Here is a 20514-nt window from a genome sequence, read left to right on the forward strand (position 1 = left end):
GAAGGGCATGGGCTTCCCCATGTAGCATCTGCATGTCCTGCACCTGGGGACTGCACTTAAGGATTTGTTACTTGAACAAGCAATTAAAGAAAAAAATAAAATTTAAAAAACTTATACTTCTTAAAAGACTCCTCCACTTTCTTTTGGCTATTTTTTGTTACCCCGGGCTCCTCTTCCCAGAGCCACGCCACGAGAAAGGATCTCCCCGACTCCGCTCTCATTTTAAAATGCTTCTTTTTATTTCAGTGGTTGTACATTGGGTGAATGAATTAAACGTCACAACAGAAATAGAATGGCTATTTAACAGACCACTAGTAATTATATATGCTGGAAAAGAGTGAATGGAGGGATTTCTCTTAACTGTTACCGAAATATTCATTGTACGTGTCGTCAATTATGCTGGATGAGAGAGGCAAACAAAAAGGTATTTTGGTGAGGTGCTGTATCCTTTGAAGAAAATAAGCACTGAGACATCTCAAGTCGCTTGAAACCATGTCCCAGCTACAGTATTCACTGTCTCCGTGTTGGCCCATCTCATGGTTCTTTTAGGGGGTTATATTTCTTGTTGTATTTTTTTTTAATTAAACAAAGCATTTAAAATTTAATCATTTTCATTAGACTTTTTTTTTTTTTAAATATAAACAAAGTTTTGGCAAATAATATTTATACAGAAAAATAGTTTTAGATCTTCCCAAATTTTGAAATAGTCTATAAAATTACTTTATAAATAAATAAAATGCAGAATCTGTTGTACACGTATTTGCACATCTCTGTAATTGCCTCCTTACTGTTAGCATAGGTTTGTACTTGTACAGTTTTCAGGAATATTACAAAGTCATAAAGTCGGAAAGTGGATCTCTTATTAAAAATACATTTTCTCTTTCTGTCTGTCAGTTTATCTGGATGAAAGACCTGATGTATCTGAAGCTTCGTCATCCATGGGCAAAAAATAGTAATATTGGATTAATTGTAAAAAACATAGAATAACGGTAATTTTGAAACATAAAAAGTTCACACAAAACGATGTCTTGAAGAGTTATCTACATAAAATATTTAAACATGGATAATTTACCATTTAGTATTATACAATAAGCTACCCAAATGCCTAAATTAACTATTATAAAAAAATAAAAACAACTTTGACAGATATAGGCAAGTTGCAGTGTCAACTACCTAGTTATAATGACTGAGAAAGTCTACAAATATTAGTGTTTTAATAGTATATAATGGTGATACCTTAACTGCTAAAGTAACAAGTTAAGATACATTATTTTTCCACAAATTAAACTAATGCAACGTTACAAGCACTATGTTAATTTTACAACCGAATTGTGATTATTTTTTTTTCTTTCGGATGATCAAATCTCCAGCTTTATATATAAATAGATAGTAATTAGACATCAGACAAACAAGATTTAGCCTGGAAAATAATTTCCTAGACAAATAATAATATGGTTAGTGCCTTCAGTCGTTCAGAACAGGCAGTGCTGCCAAAGTTTAAAATAGTTTACAATCAATCTGAAGAGGTTAAGTTAAAATACTGCAATCACTAGTAATGTCCACATAGAAAACTTATGCTGCAAACAATTATACATAATATCCACTTATAACAGCTGTCTTGTTTTTTTAAACAATAATTTAAAAACTATGTCATTTATGTGATACATGTGCAACATATAAAATGTGAAATATGAAATATTTGGTACAATAGTGCTTGAAACAAATCTCAAATCAAACAAATGAAATTTTAATTTTACATATATAATTACCTTGTAAATCAACAAAGTATTTAAAAAAGTAAACAACATTAAAATCTGCTTCATCCATATATATGTATGTATGTATATATAACATGTATATAATTGTATTAAAGATATCTTCATACTTTTGTGACATAAAATATGTTTTTAAAGAAAAACAATTAAAAGAACTATTTTTTCTCCACTCTAATCTGGTTACAATCTTATAATCCAATTTAAAAAATGCAAATACAGTAATGATTTATTAAACTGAATCTCATTCTACATTCTTAGTGTTCAGTTAATAGCCTAGATTAAAGTCACCTATGAAGTTTCAGTGACTCAACTGAATTTTAATTAAATTAGAATATCATACAATCTCTTCATCTACAGCCTTCTTTTTCGCCTTTCCTTTTGTTAGTTTGATCTTGTTTTGTTTTGTTTGATTTTACACTTCTAGAAGTTACTTCTTAACAGCTTGGATCTTTTTGGTAACCTGACTATGAGTTTCAAAGATTATTTGCGTCCGGTGAGATTTGACTGTTGGCATCAGGCTCACTTTCATCAAGTCTGATGTGACAAAATTTAGGCACTTCTGCAAAGTCTATTTTAAAAACATTATAAATATACTTGTAAAATAATATTCTCAAGACTTTGTTCTTTTGGGGATTGAAAGGGGTATGAAGTTCATACTGTGCAAAATTTTTAAAATTTTCTTCTGCTATTCTGCTATGATTCAAATGCAACTTCTCCATACAAGTCAAACACCAACCATGTGCATCTAAAGACTTTGTGCTTTACTTTGGACTTCTGGCTAAAAATATCAGATTGGCAGGATGATGTGCAGGACACCGGGCTGCGTTTCACTTCCTCTGTCTTGGAATCAACTCACCAAGGGAGCAAAACCAAGATTGTTTTTTAACTGAGAAGAAAACCCCGAATCATAGTTTGGGTGAAAATTAAACCTGCAACTGGGGAAAGGTTTTAGCCAATGCAACTCAATTATTGCTGAGCTCGAAAGATTCATAAACATTGAATCTCACGAGACTAACTGATCTGGACCATTTCTGTTCGGTGTAGTTATGGAGAAACGACAATATTTGCAATAATTAAACTATGCTTAGAAAATCTTTAAAACTAAATGTTACCCTTTATGTCTTGAAACATCACAGCTGGTATCAGGTAGTTAACTATTTTAGGTTGGAGTATAGTAAGCATACCATATTTAATATTCATTATATGACATAGCAGCACTAGCTTTTTTGAGTTTTTGATTTGTCCATAAGAACAAATTCTTGACTTAGCATGCAGTTTGTGGCAACTCTAGAGAGGAGGAGACGGGGTAGTATGTACAGTAGCCGTGCTTGGCCGTCCGCAGGGAGGCTTCGTGACATTCCGTTCCGCTCCTGCCGGCTATTTCAGGATTATCTGTCGAGAGAAAGGGAAAGCGTGATCGTGCTTTTAGGTGACCCAGGGAGAGCAGTGTGCCAGGATGGCCTAACTGAGCTCAGGCACAGCTCACACAGGACAGTGTCCCGTGGGGGACAGTGTCCTGTGTCCTCAGGCTGCCTGAGGGGTTTGTGTCTCACACACCTGGTCGTTGTCCCCTGCACAGAGGCCCTCATGTGCATGAGAACGCACAGAGGGGGTACTTTATGTGTCAAAATACTGGAGGGCAGTGCTGAATCCATGGCCTGGCCATAGGCAGGGTGTGCACTCTCAGCGCCCTGCCTATCAGTAGAGGTGGAAGCCCTGCATCTCCTGGAGGAGCTCAAAGTGCATCCGTGCCTGGGGTGACTCTCCAGCTCCCACCATGCTCCCAGAAAGTCAGAATGACCAGAGGAAAAAGTGGAGGCAGGGCACCTTGCCACTAACCAGCAAAAAGATGTACTGGGCTGGGTGTTTTCATGAAACAAAAGCGCCTTTTCAATGCACTTTTAGCAGCTGCTTATTCCCTAAAAAAATTAACTGCAGATCAGCGAACTTGAGAGGTTTTCTCACGCTTCCTTATGCCAAGGAATCTAGGGGGATTACCACAGTGTACCTCTGTGCACCTAACTAGCCACTAACCTTGCTGCTCTACCTCCATGGTGTCTCAAGTGGAGGGTGAAGCAATCATTTTACAGGTGCAAACTCGCAAGCTTCCAATACTGTGAAGGCTAAATGCACAATGCGCCCAGCAACCAGCTCCACCTGGTCACAGTATTGGAAAATCATCCAGATTTCTATCACCTGCCTGAAATGGCTGTTGGTGAAAGTGATATCAAAAGGCAGGGGTGTGATATTTTATCATGCCATTGCTAACATGTGCTCCAGACTTAAGCACGAGTCAAGGAATTACGAGTGCATTGCCTGCTCTTCCTGTTTAATTTGGCACTCGGCATATTTTTAAGCTGTATTTGCAGGTGGTATGCAATGCAGTCATGACAGCACTTTGACCTACTTGTGTATTATGAAGCTAGACCACTGCTTAATGCAGTATTTATATTAAAAGGGGGGAAAAAAAAGGTGTTTGTCAAGTAACTTCAGCAACATACTACCTCTGACATACAGACCGCCAAAAAGAAACACGCTCGGCTCTGTGTGGCAGGGGCCTGTCCCAGTCCCCTGCCCGTCACCCCACTGCCCCTCACAAGTGCACTGCCTCGCTCTCTGTACACCAGCACTGTCTCCCTGACCCCAACGACCTTGCCAGCAAGCCAAAGAGCCATCTTTGATTGCCATCAGCTCTGGAAATCTGGTGACACATGAGGCCCCATTGTAATGACACCGTACAAACACCTGCTGCTCCAAAGGGCTTAACATCTAAATACATCATGCACACAACAAGGACATATATTTTTAATGAACTTCCACCCATTGTGAGTTTGTTAGCTTATCGCCTATCTTCTGTTTCCTTTTGGAATAACAAAGAAATAGCTTTGCTCAAATAATAAAGCCCTGTCTGTGATAACCCTGGTTCAGCTCCAGCACGGTGATTTGACAATATGTATAAAGAACGCAGCCATGCTGAAAATAAGAAAAGACCAAGCTTTTCAGCACTGGTATTTTTAGCATGTTAGAACCCAACATGTCAATGTAATTAATAAAGCAGCTTTAGCTATACTGGGTTAGCCATAATCACACAAGTGTATTTAAGGTCTCACTTAATGGGACATAACCTGAAACTTACTCAGTAAGTTTCCTACTCGGTAAAAAACCCAGAATTTCAGACACTGCAGCTGACTGCATTGTCTGCCAACTTTTGAGGGGCTAAAGTTGCATTTTCCTATAGCTTTCTTTCCTCACAGTACAGGGAGACAGATAACTGCCCCTTGTGCTGGTGTTCACAATTCCCTCAAAATGTGTGTCAGAGAAGGCAGAGGGCCTAATCTCAGGCTGTTTCTTGGGAAAATGGTAGGACTATTCCTGGCATTGTGATTAACCCAAGTGCCACTCATCCTGCTGTGTGCCAGGCAGGACAGAGAGGTCCTGGGCAATGTGAAAGAGCAGGGACCCCTTGTCTTCCCTGCCCTGGTGAATGGCAAAGCCCAAGGTAAGGACTTCACTGCCGTGTCCCTATTCCTGCCTTTTCTCTCCTCCTGTCAAAACTCAGGAAAACAGCAAAGACAATGTAAACACTTTCCTTTTCTGTGCAAGCATGTCCTGTTTATGGGTTGCAGGTGTCAGAGGAGCAGCTGGAGCTCTCACTGCCATGCTTCTCCCTGCCAGTGGCTACGGAGCTGGCTTGCTCCCAGCACATCATCCTCGATGTGCCGCCCCTTGTACAGCGGCCGTAACTAGGGCATGTTGCACCCAGCTATTTCTAGTACACGTAGGAGTCCTCCTAGGAAAAAACCCTGAAGTCTCTCCTTCAGAACAAGCTTCTCCAGTGCAGAGTTGCAGAACTGAGGAGCTACATTTCTTTTTTAACCTTAGCCACAAAGTGTAAAACGTCTCCCATAGTCTTTAATTACATGTTCACACCCTATTTCTCAAAAGATATCACAACTCTGCCACAGCTATATACACAGGCATCAGCTTCTGCCACTGGTTTTTTTCACTGTGTTTGACAGAGAAACATAAAATGCTAAACTACTTTACATGGAAAACACACTGTGAACCTCTCCTGTTTAATCTACAAATGAAGTAATAAACTGTGATGGAAGATGGAGGTTATCTAAGTCTGCATTGCTGCTAATTGCTCCATCACTTGCATGCTGAAAAAGGAGAAGCTGTACTGGAGAAGGAACATCCCTGCAAACACTTGCTACAGAGTCTGCACTCCCTCATTACTTGTAAATAGGTACAGTCACCTTCATGTTCACTACTCTTTGAACAATTACATCTCAAATGCACATATATATGACTTGTGTTTGCTCTGATACTATTATAACATTATACTTCACAGCAACAGGATGTAATGTCATGACGTTTTTACCATAGTATATGTAAGAAAAAACCCTGAAGAAGAAGACTATACAATGAGTGTGCATTGTCCCATGTCCAAAGGTCTACAGGTCAAGCACGGAAAAGCATTTTCTCATGCTCTGTATGGATAAGATCCACAGGTGTAGATACAGACATGCCTGGAAACATACCTAATAAGATCTAATAAGAAGACTATTTCCATCATAAGCAGAATGGCCTGGCACTTAGAGTCTTGAGTAGTAACTCAGGTAGAAGATTTAATAACAGAAAAGGGCATTTTTTGAAGGTAATCACAGATAAAGGTACCTTCTCCATTGCCTTCTTGCTTGGTACCTGTTTGAAGTGGCAGAAAGCTGGCTACCCTTTAGACTAAAATCACTCACACTGTGCCAGTGATAGTTAGCAGACCTCACTGAAACTAGTAACACAAAGAGTGAACCTAAATTTCCACAAACTACTTTCTAAATTTGCTCCTCAAAATTTTCCAGCTCTTTAGAGGTGACATTTTCAGCTCCTAAATGTCAAGACTTTCTTTCCTACCAGAGCATGGCTCTTTTACACCTTTACCTTCTGGACTTCTGAGTGATCATAATGGTCATTAAGCCCCTTGTGCAACACAGAACATCCTGAAATTCAGACAGGGTTGCTCATAAGGGTGATACAGTTCTGCAGTGTCATCCAGGGGAATGATGTCAGTGCCAATGGTTTCAGCTTCTCACCAACTACCAGTGTGGATAAATCAATCTGGGAATTCCTCAGACCCAGCAAAGGCGGCAGTGATCAGTCATTGTCTCAAGACTTAAAAAGCAAAATTGAAAGTCTTTTAAATTAAAGTGGAAACTCCATTTTTGTGAACTCTCTTCTGACACCCAGGTTACTGCTTTACCTGATACAGTTCATTGAATTGACCAAATTACAGAGAATCATGACTAGGTTCTAAGAATTACAAGAACACTGTTTGGCTTGAGATTTTCTGTTTTGAAGCTACAATTCACAAAGCTTCTTTATAGTTTCTGACTTAAATTCATTTTCCAGTTCCAGATTTATTATACAATGATGAATAGGGAAAATTTGCCATTGTGCATGAATTCAGTGTACGTGAACTCTTGTTCAACTAAAGACCTGTCACAGTGGATCAGCTGGAAAACATGACTTTGCATCCACCTCTGACATGTTTCTTTTTAGAAGTTTTGAAATTATTAATCCAAAATACAGTGTGCTTTATAAGCCCTAATATATTTTAAGAAGGTGTTAAGACCGTATTTGATCTCTGCATTGCAAAGCACTTACCCTCCAAAAATTAACTCATGCATAGCAAACATTCTGGTCTGCTCAGCCTTCCATTTTGAATGCAATGTAGTAATAGGAGTTTCTTATAAACAAGATTTATCTCCGAGGATTTCAGACACGAATGCCTCAGCCGGTCACCCATTTTACATCTTCCTAGGCTACCTCAGGCAACTTATTTTAGCATTATCAACTCATGCTGCTTTTTTCCCCTCCACCAAATGAAAGGATCAGTGGTGAACAGTTTGCACCATGGTATTTAACTTTTGGACACCTGCGTCAGGATAGATGAATCCTTCCACAGTGACATTTTCTGTTTTCATGTTTTTCACACGAGTAGCAGACTGGTCAGATATATCTGGGGTATACATTAAAAATGACAGATATTTTCAGACAGCCGGCTCATATCAGGCTGTCTCATAACTTCTCCCTCTTTCTAAAAATAAAAGTAACACCAAGTATTTCTTCCCTATGACAAGGAACCCAAGACTATTTATATTTCCCCATGCCTTTGGGAAATGCCTCCATGCCTTTATTTTTCACTTTCTCTTAGAATGTTCTCTTGTGGTATGTGCCTTGTTCCTTTTCTTCAAAATAAACCACTTTTTTTTTTTTTTTTAAATTAGAAGTGGGAAAAGATGAGTAAATGTTCAGACACTTACTGAAAGCAATCTCTATTGTATCAGTTATGCCTGGTCTTATTTAATTTTTACATAGCTTAACAGATGGACTTTTTCACCTCCTGTTCCCCACAGATTCCACAGAAGCATCTCCATGGAGCACCATCCCAAACATTCCACTCCCCCACCCCAGGGCTCCCACCAACACTGTCCCATGGGATAGGTTTTGCCCCTGTCTTGACTGCTGACAGCTGAGCCAGCTCCAACCCTTGCTTGCATTAAATACAGCCTGGACTTTTTCCTTTGCTAGTACTTCTCCCTTGAAACCTCATTCTCATTTCCAGCATATTATCATTTAATGGATACATGCTTTGTTTTACTCACTAACCATGGTCCTCTCCTCAACCCAGGGCTGAAGGAGGATTTTATCTTATTGCTTCTCTATTAATCCAGTGCAACCCCAATATATTTGTCTACTTTGCTCATCAATAAGGTGACCTCTGATTGCACATAATGGGTGAGATGTCTGGGTCACAGACGGCTGCCTGCCCATGCAGTGCCTAATACGGGGGCATCAGGTGTTTCCTGAGGGCTGGAGGTCCTATTTTCTTGGCTTTCTCATAGCCCATTCCCTCATATGGTAATTCTAGTGCCCTGCTCCATCCTCTCTGTTCTTCCCTAAATCTGAGTATGCCCATTTTTGCCTGTCCCACATGTTGACAATATGCCTCTGGAAATGGCTGAGGATCAGATGTCCACACTGAAGTGGACACATCTGCTAGCACATTTTCATTCCATCAGGCACAAGCTATTGGCCATCAGGGTGTCATAAAGCTGACAAAGACCTTATCTGAATCCAGCTCTTCACGATGATCTAAAAAAAAACTTCAAGGAAATTATGGGATCCCAAAGGGTTCAAGGGCTCAGCAGCATCATTTTTCTCATTTAATTGTCACAAGGTCCTGAAAGAAGAGACCAAAGCCACTTGTGCTGCCAACTCCTTAGCTTGCTTATGAGCTTCAATAGGTATTTACTCAAGTAATAATGTACAGTATTTAAATTCAACTTAATAAGTATTTACTCACTCTGGAGAGACAGAGGATTAGTTGGTTTAGAAATGAAAGCAATATGGCTTTATTTATTCTTCTTTAAAGTAATAAATAATGCAGTGCTAAAAACTGATCATAACACACTCTAACATATTCTACCAAAATCTATTTTTAACTCATGCAGAGGCAGCAGACAGACTATATAGAAGTGAGAAAACCACTGCTGTAGTATTTTAGGAGCACCCATACAGTGACTATTTTGGATAGCCCCTCAATTTTACCTTCCAGCAGGTCTAAGCTACTGCAATCATCTGTTTTCCTCCTCCTACTTTTAGGTCATTTTCCTTCTCTTCTTGAATTTTAGAAACTGCCAGAATAGGCCTGCACAGAGAAACTGAGAGCACAAATGAGTGAAAGCCAAGCACAAGTTGTGCATTATCTGTGGAAGTGCCCATATTCCTTTTGCAGGGGTGTTACTTCTCCAACCCTTAGACGTTTTTTGTTTAACAAAACCTGCTTTGCATTTTCCTTTTAGACACCAAGCATGCCCACATCATGCAAGATGAGGCTGCCACTGCACATGCAGCATCCCTTTCAGGCAAAGGCACCACTGCACACAGAGCACAGTCGGCATTTCTGCAGGCTCCTCAGCAGTTATCACCACTCTGAAACCCCTCTTCTCCCAAAACCTGTCACTCCAGTTCAGACTCTCTTCAAAGCAAGAGACAGCATCCAGAACTAAACTCAAACACAGGAAAGTACCAAATTTACGTTCATCAAGGTTACTCGTAAGACCTTGTGTCAGTTTTATAAAACTCACTATACTTATAACTTCTCTGAGGAAATCTTAACCTTCCTGACTTTGACTACTTATCACTTCCTTAATTTTCTTCTAATCTCGTTACTCTCACGTAAACAGACACACATACTAGTGTGTGTCATGGCAGGTAATATTGCGCCAAAAATGAAGTCAGGCAAGTTAGCAAATTTCTGCGACCAGCTGAAAGTCATGACAGATACAATCAACAAAAATAAATATGTAAGTAAATATGTTTCCAGTGCAGTTACATGGGCAGCCTCCTGCACACTCAAAGCCAGACTGGCATTTCTTGTAGGCAATAAATCATACACCAAGATAAATATATGATCTTTGTTTAATTCAAGGGAAAGTAGTTAGAGCACCTAGAGATGTCCAGAGGCAATTATTTTAAAGGACAGAATCCCAGACAAGTACATCTGGAGCTCTGCACTGCTCTGTGTTGTTAAAATTTTATGATGGAAAAACCCAGACTCACAGGATCTGTGTGTATACACCATGAAACAAACTCATTTTTCCCCAAACGCCTACAAAATTATTAGATGCCAGAAAAAATTTCCTATGTTTAAATAACAAATATGCCCCAAAAGACTTTTACTCCACTTGTCAAAGTATCAGTTGTTGAATAATTGCAAGTAAGAACACAAAAAGAAGTTATCATATCAAACATCAACACTTTTTCTTTAAATTTCTATAACAGGAAAGGGAAATCTGTTTTGATTGTTGTTATATAAAAAAATGAAGCCTTCGCTTACTGCTGATGTTGTGCGACACTGCCATCTAGCAGGATACCAGAGGAAGTCAGGTTTTAGTCCTATACAGGGGAAAGGGGTATGATGGGAGAATTTCTCAAAAAAACCCCAAAAACAGAACAGATTTTTCCTTTTCTTTCCCACTGGCTTCTTGTATACGAGCATGCAATCTAAAATTCCGAATACAAGCCTGCTGGAAGTTTTTATCGTCTACAAAGAAACAACATGCTATCTTAAAAGGCCAAAAATATTATTAAAACAAAGACTTGGTTAAAGTCCGCATGAGATTAAAATAAAGTTCCTTTACATTTTCCAGGGTAATCTTTTGGCTTTGATTCTTTGGTGCCTTAGAAAACACTTTTGCCACATATTCTGTAACATCAGTTGCTTCAAGGCAATTCAAAGGATCTTTTCCTGACACTGCTCAAGATTTGCTGTGGGCTTTAAGATTGGAAACTCTCACTTCCTGAGTTTGCGAGTCACAGCTGCTTACCTGTAACTCGGTGTCAGACAAGATAACTCGAGTGCGGTGAGGCTTGTGACTCTTGTGTGCCTAGCATGAAAGAGGCAGCAAGCAGTTTAAGTTTGCCTTTCCCACTGTGACAAGCTATTGCTATTTCAATACATTCTCTAGAGAAATGACCCTTCATGATCAAGAGTCACTTAGGTTTGTTTTTCCAGCCTGGTGCAGGTACAAGGCAAGGTGGCCAGTCCTGCATCCCAGCTGCCAGGGCCCCATAGATGGGCTCCATAGGTGCCCAATACTGTTCTGCCCCGGGCTGGTTCCCTGCAAGTACTCCCTCTGATAATGTGCCTGAGGATGGAACCTGTTCCTCTGTCTCCTTTTCTGGACTGTTTCAAGTCAGATTCAAATCACTCTTTCTGTTGTTAGAACAGAATTTTCTATAGGAGAATTTAACTCGGAACTTTATGGATTTTTTAGACCAAAACTTTCAGTCAGCAAAAGAAATACTAAAATTGTTTAGATACTCATAATTCCCAGCAGAATTGCTTTCCTACCTGTTCCCTCATTCCCTCAGAAACTGAAATTAAAGATTTTCAAACCACTAACATGAATTTTGCATAGGCTCTTATTTGTAATGTTCTTGTATGCTGGCACTAAGGATGTAAATAACATTTGTTTCCACTGCCCACCTCCCTTCTCAAAAGCTCGCTTTTAAACAACAACAAAAAAGTCCACTTCCTACTATTTATCAGATTTCTCAATTCATTTTTTCAATATATCCCCATTTACAAGTACAGCATGCTTCTATGGGGAAGAAAGGGAATGTGAGACAGCAAAAGCCATGTCAGCAGTGCTAGGGACAGCTCTCTGCCCTGCCAGAAGGCCTCCTGGGGTTAGAGAGGACTGGAGAGGAAGCCCTGTTGGGAGACACCAAGGAATATTTGCACGAGGGAGCAACTGGCACTTCTGCTTTGTGCAGAAGGAGAGATCAGCTTGAGTCGCTGTCCCAGGATGTTCCGGTCTGAGGAGAATCTGACTCCCTTGGGAGTGGTGCTGCCTTTGGGGGCACCTTGGCAAGGAGAGGTGCTCTGTTGCTGCATGTCCCAGCTCTGCTCCCTCCTGAAGGAGCCACCACACATGGCGTCCCAAATCCCAAAAGTTTGGCATGTTTGTATTTTACATGTTAACTAGTTTTTGATTTCTGGGGCAAATATTTTAGTTGTCCTTTTGTTTGTGACAGTCAAACATAACTATTTTTATTTTTGCTTCATTGTATTCTAACAGATTTTGACAGAACTGAAGGCTACTGAATGATTTCATAATTAATATCTGCATAATTGCCACCTAATTCAGTGCGAACGCTGATGCATAATTTAAAGCAGCTGTGCCAGATAATCACAAGCCTTAGCATGAGACAGCCTGTTGATCTTATATTTCTTTTTAGACACAGCCTCCAAGTATTTAATTTTTCTTTTGGATATGTTCTTTAATATTTTCTTCTTGATAAAAGGTCATATAATCAGTAGAATAATGTTGTTACTAAATAACATCTTCAAGCAGCATTCTCTGTAATGCTATTCTTATACTGTCAGTCTCTGCCCATTTTCATTGGTACAAAAAATAAAGCCATGAACTGTTCTGAAGTGATGTGCTGTGAGCAAGACTCACATTGCTTGGAATTGTTTGGAATTTGGTAATTGTCCTCTAATAACCAGGAACTATGGTAATACTCACTGAGCTTGAGGGCACAGAAATGCTGGTGTCTTAACCCCCCCACCACACTCACTGAGGTGAAACAACCTAGTCAGTAAGCCAACAAAGCCTGCAGATCCCTTCATGTATGTGATCAGTAGCTGCATGCTTGGGTCATTTGCTCACCAGGGTTTCAGTATCACTTGGGCTAAGGTCTTGCCTGTCATCCAGCTGCCAGTTCAGAATCAGGTGTGCAGATTTGTCTGTAGGTCCTCTATTGCATCTGCCAAGCTCGTGGAAATGTCTTGGGTAACCTAGACATCCAAGGTTATCTCAGGACAATCTCAAACGTCACTAGACACATGTTTAGGCAACTGAACCAAGCCCTATGAGACTTTGAAGGACAAGTCAGGCTACTCTCCAGATTTCATCTGACTGGGCTGATAAACTTCAGAGTCTACAATGGGTACTTAAACTTGTATCTTGCATGTAGACACCCATACTTAGACAACACCACTTAAGTGTCTTAATTTTGGGCTGAGTTCTCACCTTCTAATCCTTGTAGGACTCACCAAGACATATATACATAAATGGAACAGCAGTGAAGCTTTTTAATTAAGAAATTTAAAGCCCCCACAAGCAGGTGTTTGCCATTATTTAAAACTGAACTTCAGCCCCAAAAGTCAAAATAACATCTCTCGCAAATAATGTCAGGATACACCATCCTCTGTTAAATTATCTTTGGCATGCAGGGTGGAGGAAGTCACATTTTTCTGCATTTCCATCAACATGAACATCATCACCTCCAAGTATGCTTCATCTAATCTTTCCCCAAGTTTCTAATCCTGTATTTTCTCATAAAGCACACAGCAAAATAAGAAGAGAAACAAACTCCCAAAATAATTTTCCTTAAGATCTATGACTTTTATATCATCCTGAAATTACAGCACTGTACATTCTTAGCCTAAAAAACCAGTCAGTAAATACTGCTCTTTCCAACAACTACCTGAAAGAGGATTGGTCTCTTCCTCCAAGTAACAAGTGATAGGATGAGAGAAAATGGCCTCAAGTTGCACCAGGGGAGGTTTAGATTGGATATTAGGAAATAATTCTTCATGGAAAGGGTTGTAAAGCACTGGAACAGACTGCCCAAAGCAATCACCATCCCTGGAGGTATTTAAAAGATGTGTAGCTGCTGCACTTAGGGGCATGGTTTAGTGGTGAAGTTGGCAGTGCTGGGTTAACACTTGGACTCGATGATCTTAGAGGTTTTTCCAACCTAAATGATTCTGTGATTCTACCTGTGAGTGAAGCTAAGAGGTAACAGTTTCCTTGCTTGCTTGAGTACTGCTAGTCCACTAGCTAAAGGAGGAACAAAATCTTTGTTAAAGATCCCTGAAGTATGTATCTACAGAGACTGTATTAATATTTAACCAGGACGTTTTACATACCTCTGTCCACATGCATGCACTAGAGGGAGCTAGGACCACACCCTCTGTATTCATGCCCTAATGCTGCTTCTCACCATCATTCACACGACTTCGAACTTTGCTCTAAGGAAATGTTGTCAGCATCCCCAAACAACTGAACTGAAAGTTTATCAAGCATCTACTGCTGAAGTCAGGTTAAGCAGTGGAAGCTTCAAGCTCCATCCTGGTGGGAATGGCTGGAGCAATTGTGAAGGGGGGAAGAAGGAAAAGGGCAAGGGCCTTTCCTGGCCTTTCCTGGCCTCTGACCAGTCACGCTCCTGGACACGTACCTTTCCAGCTGCCTTTCACTGGAAAGCTGAAGTCCCCTCCCCTCCATTCCCTCTCACCACAGCCTGGCAGCTACAGTGAATGGGGCACTCCCTCGAGGGAACAGCAACACCACCAGCTCTTGTATCATCAGAGTAAGTTTTTAATCAGAGTTTGTAAAACAGGGTTTGCTAAAGCACTTTTGCTGCATGTTTACATTGCATTGAGCCAAAGCAATTCTCTTGCCCCCTGAACACACTGCTACAAAATTATTTTTAAAACCTAACCTTTTTAAGTCAGGAAAAGGAAGAGATGCCAAATTTTCCATATATTCTTAACTGGTGTCACCCTGCACAGATGTACACAGTACAGCCTTTAACGCCACACAATGCTCTCAGGTGCCTTGTGCCACACATTGAACACACAACGCCCAGAGTTGCTGCCCAAGCATGACTGACAGTGTGTATGTGTCAATGCAGGTATATTTTGAGGTCTTCCTCATGTTACTTTCTGGAAGAAAGGACATACAGAAGACATGAGACACAGTGAATGTTTTTTTTCAAAATACAAGCTGACAGCACACACTAAATATATTACTGGACCCAATGGAGTTACTATGTTTCATTAGCCATCAGCTGAGACTCCATAACTTTTGGGATGTTGACTTTTCCCTTCTACTTGTGCTTCAAAGACACCGGGATCATCACACTCAGTCCCAGGAAGACCAGCAATCTTTCCCCACATCAGAATACTACACCAAATGATATTATGAGAAATGATTAAGCCCTGCTACAACTTTCTTTTCATGCCCAGAATTGTGAGGTGAAGCTGTGGGAGCTGAAATGGGACAAGCTTAAGGCTGGAGGTTGTAAAAAAAAAAAAAGTATGGTAGAGACCATGGAAAGAGGAAACTGTACCTCACAGATATGTAAAGCAGTGTGGCACAGACTAGGAAAGGAAATTTTATCTAGTTGGGAATAAAAACGTCCTTTTCTGAAATACTCAGGAGAGTTTAAACCCATACAAGAGGACACAAAGAATGCTATGACCATGAACAAAGTCATGTTAATGACCAAGTTAATAACCTGCTCCTGCTGTGTTTCTTGGACTAAAGAAATACTGAGAATTTGGGCCACAGAGTTACTGTGGGGCTTTCTTATCATTGTAGCTTTGTTTCCAATCTTAAGAGGCTGTAAATAAATAGAAAACTTGGAGTTTTATCTCTTACAGAGAAGAAGGAATTACTACTAACCTTGAAATACATTTTTTTTTTCAGTAGCTTTTAAAGACTTACAATGACTAAAACAAAGACAGGAGTGAGAAAAAACCAGACAGTGATGGCACATGCTACAGAAACCAACGAGCACCTGAGCTGGGACTCATCTCCTCCACGTGCAGTGGTGCAGAGCTTTGGTAACACATCTACACTCATTCCACAGGCAAGGGACTGAGGCAAGGCCCTCCAGGGCAATTTACCCTGCCCTAACATAGACTTCTAAAAAAGCAGATGAATTAGATGCCAAACTTCCAAATGGCTGAAGTTAAACACGTGAAAACCCATCCCCCCTGTTAAATCATCCATTAATTTCAGCATGGAATTGTATGTATACACACACTCAAATATATGCATCTAGATAAATACAGACACTTTCTACAACTCCTGTTAAATTTAAAAGGCTATAATCCTCCAGTGCAAACAAAATCTGCACTGGGAAAGTAGGGTCTCTGCCTGCCATCCTGCTAGATGAGAAAGAGTATTAAGGCACACCTTTGTCTTCTTAGTGGCACCAGTTAATTGTGTGAAACTACTCCCATTAACTAAAAAAAAAAAAAATACTGCTTATTGGTCCTTTTGTAGGCATACCTGTATTTATTCTACCTTCAGCCGCAGTTGGCCCCTCTGGCACTCAGGAATGCAGATGGTGGAGCTGCCCCAGCTGCATTCCTGTGCTGGAGAGGGTCCCTAGCTGAACCCCTCCCCAAACCATCCCATTTTCTCTTAGTCCCTTGGCATCTTCAACTCTCTCTGTCACCACTCCGAGATCACAAAACTACACTGGATACCACCAAACAATTTTCTGCTGCAGACACTGTTCTGGGAAAGACCATGAAATGCACCATTTGCCTGCTGCACTTTCATCCTTATCCCAAGCATTTTTTACAAGCTAACTCTCAGAAAAGTAAGCACAAAACAACAACCCTCTTTTGGTGAAAATGCTAGAAGCAAAAATGTCACAACGTGGGCAAACAAACCTTAAAAAAAAAAATGGACTGGTTTGTGTTTCTTTAAGAAAGTAGGATGTATTTCAGAGGTAGTATATTTTTTCTAAATTATTAAAAATAAACTCTTGCAGCAACTTCTATTTTTCCATGGGATACTTTAATAGTTTTGGGAATGACAGTAAAAAAATAAATAAACCTGTTAGTAGAACATTATTAAGCAAAACATTTTCACTGATTTCTTTCTAAGTCCTGGGCAAGTGGAGGGAAGGAACCAACAGGAGAGCGTTTCTACTGGGTCTGCAGCAGCTTGTCAGCCTGCCCAGGAGAAACACAAGGAAAGATGATGGGGACACAGCCCTTTGCTTTCCTTTGGTGAGCAAATCTGCTTGTTTTCTTTTCTGTCTGACCTCTCAGAACCTGAGGGCAAACACGTCTCAGGTGGAAGTGCCTGAGCATGGTCCCAGAGCACCAGGAAAGCCAGAGTGACCCAACAGCTGTGCAAACTCCTCTCCTGGCAGATGCCAGGCACACCACTGTGGGAATCACTCCAACAGTGCAAACTCCTCTCCTGGCAGATGCCAGGCACACCACTGTGGGAATCACCCCAACAGAGGAGTCAAAGCTACACGCTCTGGGCTGCAACAGATATGTCTTCCCTGGGAACTAAGTCCTACAGGAGGAGGGGAAACCCAACCAAAATGAAAACTGCCATTAACATAAACTGTAGAAGAACAGGAGAAAGTATCATCTTTCCTAGCCTACCTCAGACAACAGCCCTTGGGATTCTTTCTATCAATGTCCTTCCTCAGAGAAATGCAACTCCCAGGTTAAAGATACACTTTCAAATACAAAGCAGGCATAGTCATAAATATCTTGAGTGCTGTTTTGATCACTAGTATGTACAGAAAACATTTAATTTTTTTTCTTCTTTTTCTTTTTCCAGTTGCCTTGTTCTGCTTGTGATTTGTGACAGCTTCCGTGCTTACAAATTAGTCACTTCCACATCTCATGGAGAAGGCTACATTAACACACCTGAATGTTTGAAACCTGTGATGATCTTCCTTTTGAACTTAGGCGTTAATAATAGACTTTTGTAAGTAGTCCAGTACTACGGTGATTCTAACTCCAGCTGGGTTAATTACACGATAATTAGGTACAAACATCGCAACACAAAACACAGCTACATCATTATTTGCAACAAATGTTAACTCTAAATAAGTGCAACCTGTCCCACAAACACTTGCTATAAACGACTTAAAAATAAAAGTAAAATTTGATGGGGTAAACACAGAAATAAAAAAAAAAAATTCTCTGTGAGAATTTTTTTTGTTAAAAAAAATTAAAATAAAAATCTCAGCACTCATTTAGAGTTCAGGATCTTGTGAAAGAAAGCTTTAAAAGGAGCAAACCTGATTTGCTGTGGCTGTTGCGGCGAAGGGAACACTTGTTGCAGGAGTTGTTGCTGCAGAGACAGTGGCGGCCGTAGCGTTGTGCATCATGGGTACTTTCAGGAGGGGAACCATGGAAGCAATGAACAGGAGGGTGCAGCATTATGGTAAGAGAAGTGGTATTTTTGGCATGGTGAATATCAAGAGCGGCAAGCCATCGTCATGGGTTAAACCGGCAGATGGCATGCAATCACAGTGCAAAGCGAGAAAGCGTGGCGGAGAAATAAAAAAAAGGGAAAATAGCTTATTACAAGTACAATTAAAGGAAGGTTGTCAACACAATCGGCGATTCCCAGAAAACAAGAGTAAGGACCACTGAAAAGGCAAGTGTTATCTCTAAGAAGAAGATTACTTGTGCAAATGAGGCCTTTACCAAAATAGCCCGTTACCTGCAGATTGTTACATGGATAATTTGTTTTCCCCCAGTACAGCTATAAAGCACTTCAAAATAAAATCCTACGAAAAAAGCCCAGTGGTTTACACTGGAAAGAAGACTGTTAAATGTTTATCTTAATTTTTAAACACAATTAAAAATTAAGTTTTTCATCTATCTTCATTTTGAAGTAAGCCAGATACTCGCTGTCTTTCTTTGTAATCCAATTTATTCGTGTTTTCCTACTAGCACTGCGTAACTGTTCGACTTTATCAGAGTTAAATTACCATCTGCTTGAGGCAAAAATCAGGAGAGGGATGATAATTATCCTGATATATATACTACTTTGTTTGATCTAAAAAAGCAAGATCGATTTTGTGAAAGACACTGCTTTTGCTCATTTTAAGAATTAATTTTAATCAGCATCTTCATGGGGGAATTATTAATTTGATGTTTTAAAGGCTTGATATTTTAACTGTTTATCTGAGTAGGCCAAAAACCCAAAAATAAAATCACTGGGATAGGGCAATAGAAGAAATATTACTTTTCTGTCTCAGAGGCTGTTGCATTGGGCTTCCACTTTGAAAGCCCAAAATGTTAACTTCAAACTGAAAATATATTTAAAGAAGGAGTGAGATTCAGATCACGAGTTTCAACAGACCTCTGTGGATCAAAGCAGGCATTTCTGGGAAACGCTGATAAAACTTTCTAACACACAGCAAAGGAGAATAGGCACACCACTATGAAACTTTAAAACACTGATGAAATTTGCTGGTTTTTTCCAGTATTTTATGATTTTATAGTACTAGACAATATAAAATATAAAGAGAAATAAAACTTTGAAAACTGAAAAGCAGACTGGAATTCATGGTATTATGCTTTTGCAGTGTAGTTGTTATAGCAGGTGATATCATGTCTAAACTGCAGCTTTCATCTACAAATCTAAACACTCTGCAAAGTCAACCAGAAGGACAAGAGAACCTTTAATTCTAGTCAATGGCTAAATCTCGCCTAGGATTTTTGAAACAAGTGAATATACATCATATACAGTATAAAAAAAGAGATCAATAAAGAAATTTGGAACCTACCAATACTGGTAGCGGGTGTCATGCACAAAACTGACCCTGCGTGTCATGCAATGATAGGTGAAAAAAGTGGATAAAGGGAAGAAACAGGTTAGCTGTTTAGAGTTAACATTCAAAGTGAGATTCAAGCATAACCACAGAGAAGTAAGTTAGTTAAATGAAACTGTAAGGTCATTCACAGTTTTGCTTTAACACAAAAAGGTGACTGTGTTCTTACTAAACTCCTGCATATACAGTGTGGGTTTTGGCATGTTTCTGTACATAATCAAGATACTTCATAAACTTTTTTACTTACTAATTTTATCCTTTCACTCAGTAGTTTTGCAGCAACAGGTTTTTGTTTATAGAAACATCCTTGGTTAAAGATCACAGTATTTGGGACTTTTAGAACTCACTGCATAATTCAGACAGTTAAATGTTGCACAGATCAACATTCACCAATTTTTTGACATGTGGCAGGAAAAGAAGTTAAAGTGGAATTAAGGCTATTCCTCTTCAGGGGCTTTGCCAAATTTGTGTTTGATGTTAATGTACCCATTCTTAACAGAAAGAAAACAGTACTTTGACAAGTCCCAAGCTAAACACCTCAAAGCATGTAATATTCCAGCAGAAGGCTCCCAGTGCACCTCAGAGACGCTGTGGGATGACTGCTCACCTGCCATGCTCACCAGTTTAATTTTGATGCCTAGTCCACCTTTAACCTTTCTGGAAAGGCCAAATGAAAGAGATCAGCCTATTTCCAGTATATACTGCATACAGCAAGCTGGTGAAGGCAAGCAAGGAGACTAGTGCCAGGTATGTGCATATTTGAGACAGA

The 20514-nt window shown here is 39.8% G+C and overlaps 1 protein-coding gene across 1 annotated transcript in view; it reads right to left on the reverse strand.

Moving 5' to 3' along the window:
- Positions 1-217: 217 nt before the first annotated feature.
- Positions 218-20514, reverse strand: part of MBNL2 (muscleblind like splicing regulator 2) — a 91405-nt gene continuing 71108 nt past the window's right edge. Inside the window, 3 exon segments of the mRNA XM_008632397.2 lie at positions 218-3167; positions 18201-18295; positions 19701-19736. Coding sequence (XP_008630619.2) covers positions 3040-3167; positions 18201-18295; positions 19701-19736 — 259 coding nt within the window. The 3' untranslated portion in view covers positions 218-3039.

The sequence above is a fragment of the Corvus brachyrhynchos genome, unplaced genomic scaffold (genome assembly GCF_000691975.1).
Source record: "Corvus brachyrhynchos isolate BGI_N302 unplaced genomic scaffold, ASM69197v1 scaffold12, whole genome shotgun sequence".
Taxonomy (NCBI): Eukaryota; Metazoa; Chordata; class Aves; order Passeriformes; family Corvidae; genus Corvus; species Corvus brachyrhynchos.